At 59.9% G+C, this 2951-nt stretch overlaps 1 protein-coding gene across 1 annotated transcript in view; it reads right to left on the minus strand.

Moving 5' to 3' along the window:
* The window catches only part of LOC104510405 (ephrin type-B receptor 3-like), a gene marked incomplete at its 3' end in the record, with an annotated part of 8985 nt that extends 6306 nt beyond the window's left edge, over positions 1–2679 (minus strand). Inside the window, exons 1-2 of the mRNA XM_010152646.1 lie at positions 2590–2679; positions 1553–2225 (exon numbers count right to left, since the gene is read on the minus strand). Coding sequence (XP_010150948.1) covers positions 1553–2225; positions 2590–2646 — 730 coding nt within the window. The remainder of the gene's footprint in view (positions 1–1552; positions 2226–2589) is intronic.
* Positions 2680–2951: the final 272 nt, after the last annotated feature.

Genomic DNA, 2951 nt, shown 5'->3' on the forward strand with positions numbered 1-2951 from the left:
ATTAAAGGCTCTGGGAGAGCCGCCGTGTGGGTCTCTGTCTGGATGTGGAAAGGGGACCTCGCCCCAGGCTGCAGCCTAATGCCCTAAGCCCAACCCAAGGAGCCCTTGGTTCTGCCTCAGGATGCTGGCTGGAAACGGTGTCACCTTGCTCCCAAAGCCCCCTCCCTGCTGGGAAAGAGCCAACACCCCCTGCAGTTCTCCCAGTACAAGGAAGAACACTGGTCCCCCAGGAGCAGGGACACGAGCGCACACATTTAAGCGTGGGCTCCTCACCTAGCACTGGGTGCCTGGCACCAGTGTCCATCTGCCCCAGGAGGAGCCGGATCAGCTGCCTGCAAGATGCAGGGAGCCAGGGCACCGGAGTCAGGGCTCTGCTAGCACCAACGGTGCCAGAGGCTCTGGTTTCCCAGCAAAGCCGCATCCTCGTGGAGGCTGAGATCTCCCTGACCAGTTGCAGCAGCATGGCTGACAGCTACACTGCTCCCAAAGCCAACAGAGAGGTCAGCCTGGCCCCACGTCACGGGCTGTCCCAAATCGCATCGTCCCTGCCAAGAGCACAGGGCTGGCGCCAAACATCCCGTCATCGGCAAGCACGAGGCGTCCAGCGCTGGGGGCCCGGACAGCATCCAGCTCCCTATGCAACGCCTCTGGCCAAGGGGAACAGCGGCCTTTCTGCCTTAAACTTGAGCCACCTCAGGGACGGGTCCTGTGTGCTGGAGATGGCTCCCAAGGACAAAATCGCTCCAAGGGAGAGCAACATCCATCCAGGCAGATTTTCCCTGACCAACACACCCCACCTGGAGTGAAACAGCAACTCCAAAGCTGTCGTGGGAGAGCAGGAAGCTGTAGGACCTGCATGTGGATATCCTGCCACCCAAGGCAGCTCCCCACCTCCAATGTCTCTGAGTGCAGGATGCTCTTCCCTCCCCTCCAAGCAGAGTGGGGGAGCTCTGGCTCCCCTGCCTTCATGCTGCTCCCCATCCTCTCCCCACAATCCCTCAGAGCTGGCAGGGGGAACGTGCAACCACACGCATCCAAGTGGCTTCTCTCGCAGCCAGCGCAGCAGGGCCCCACTCGCCACCAGGGTTTCCGAGCGCCTCCGCACAAGCAGCGTGAAATCACGCTTGCCGGGAACAATTACTCGCCACAGCCATGAGCACCGCAGGAGGGAGAGGGGGGAAGATGCTGGACAAGGCAGCAGGGGCGAGAGGGAGGTTTTGGTAATGCTCAGGGGCTTAAATGTGTTGGATCCCTGCTGAGGACCATGCCATGAGCCACAGCTCCTGGTGCATGATGCAGAGGATAGTGCTGGCTGATGGCAACCAGTGTGCCAGAGCAGACACCGCGCCGGTCCGGACCACGAAGGCTTCAAGGTTTCCAGATGCCGAGTCAAACTGCAAACCAGTCCTCTGAGATATCCCTCTACCCCCTCCTCAGGAAGCCTGCTCAGCTCCCAGGCCTCCGAAACCAGACCGAGCTCAACGCAAAACCGCCTCCTCCGCATCAACGCATCCACGGGACGAGAGCCACGGTCGCTCTGTCGCGCACGTACCTTGGCACTGGGTATCCTTCATGGTCGGCTCGTATCCAGCAGCACACGTACATGCTCCCACAGGTACCATCCACTCGCCATCGCCGTTGCAGTACAGCTTCAGGGGTACAGACACCTCCACCGCGTTGGGGATGCAGGTGCCCGGTGCGATGACCAGAGAGGTAGGCTCAGCCCCCGTTAAAGTCTCCGGGAAGATAGCAAAGCCAGCAATGGTGTTGGAGCATTTCTTGTAGAAAGCCCGGACAGAGATGAGGGACATGCAGGCTCCCAGGTCCTGGAAGGCGAGGTAAAAGCCATTCTTGGATAGCGGGCCAAAGCTGCGCACCTTGGTGTTCACGCGGCCAGACTCCAGCTTGGAGAAGCTCTCATCTGGGGCAATTGTATCCACTTTGATATAGGGGTTCTCCATCCAGAAAGGGCTGTTTGCAGAGGCAGAATCCGTATCTGACTCATAATAGAAGAGGTTGAAGGTCTCTTTGCAGGAGCCGGGGATGTTGGGAATGCTGTTGCAGTCCCGCACGGTGAACTTGAGCTCCACGTAGACGCGCTGGACGTCCTGGCGCTGGATGAACTTGGTGCGAAGCCAGTTGTTCTGGTTGGCCTCCCGCACATTGCACACCTGGTACGTGCGGATGGGGTTCATGGCCTCGTCATACCCGCTGACTTCTTCCCACTGCGAGCGAGAGCAGAGCGGGTTAGACCCCCAGCCAGGCAGGTCAGTCCCATGGACACACTGCAAAGGGCATGGGGTGGGGGGGGAGACCAGGCAACAGGGAAGAGCAGCAGCTGCACCTCCACCCATCCCAACCCTCCTGGTCATCAAGGTGACTAAGAGCAACCCGGGACAGGGACCACGGTGCTCCCACTCCACCAGCCTGGAGTCAGGAGATGGTTTCACAAGGCGAGGATAAGCATGGGAGGGAAGGGGGAAGATGTAGCCAGCTCCGTGAAGGCGCTGGCAAGCAGCCCGATCCCCGTGGGGCTGGGGCCAGCCGTGCCCTTTGGAGGTCAGGACCAGTGGCTGGCTCCAGACTTACCCCCGTCTCCGGATGAGTTGTCCATGCCAACTCAGAGGTCACCCACTTCGTGTCCATCAGAGTCTCTGGAGAAAGAGAGAGGAGAGAAAGAAGTAATTGGAGATGAAGGCCAAGATTAGAGGGAAAAAACCCAGGAGGAGTGGGGGAGAGGAGAGCTGAGCCTGACATTTCTGCGGAAAACAGCAACTTGGGGGGTGAGACGTGGTGGGAGGAGGGGGAGCGGTGCAGACAGACTCCAGATTTCTCTCCTCTCGTCAGGAGAACAGGAAGAGCGAGGCGTCCCCGGAGAGCTGCGCTGGAGCAGGGAAGCAGCAGGATGAAGAACTGGCCAGGTGGCGAGGAGGGATGGGAACGGGCTGCCA

The sequence above is a fragment of the Eurypyga helias genome, unplaced genomic scaffold (genome assembly GCF_000690775.1).
Source record: "Eurypyga helias isolate BGI_N326 unplaced genomic scaffold, ASM69077v1 scaffold13350, whole genome shotgun sequence".
NCBI lineage: Eukaryota > Metazoa > Chordata > Aves > Eurypygiformes > Eurypygidae > Eurypyga > Eurypyga helias.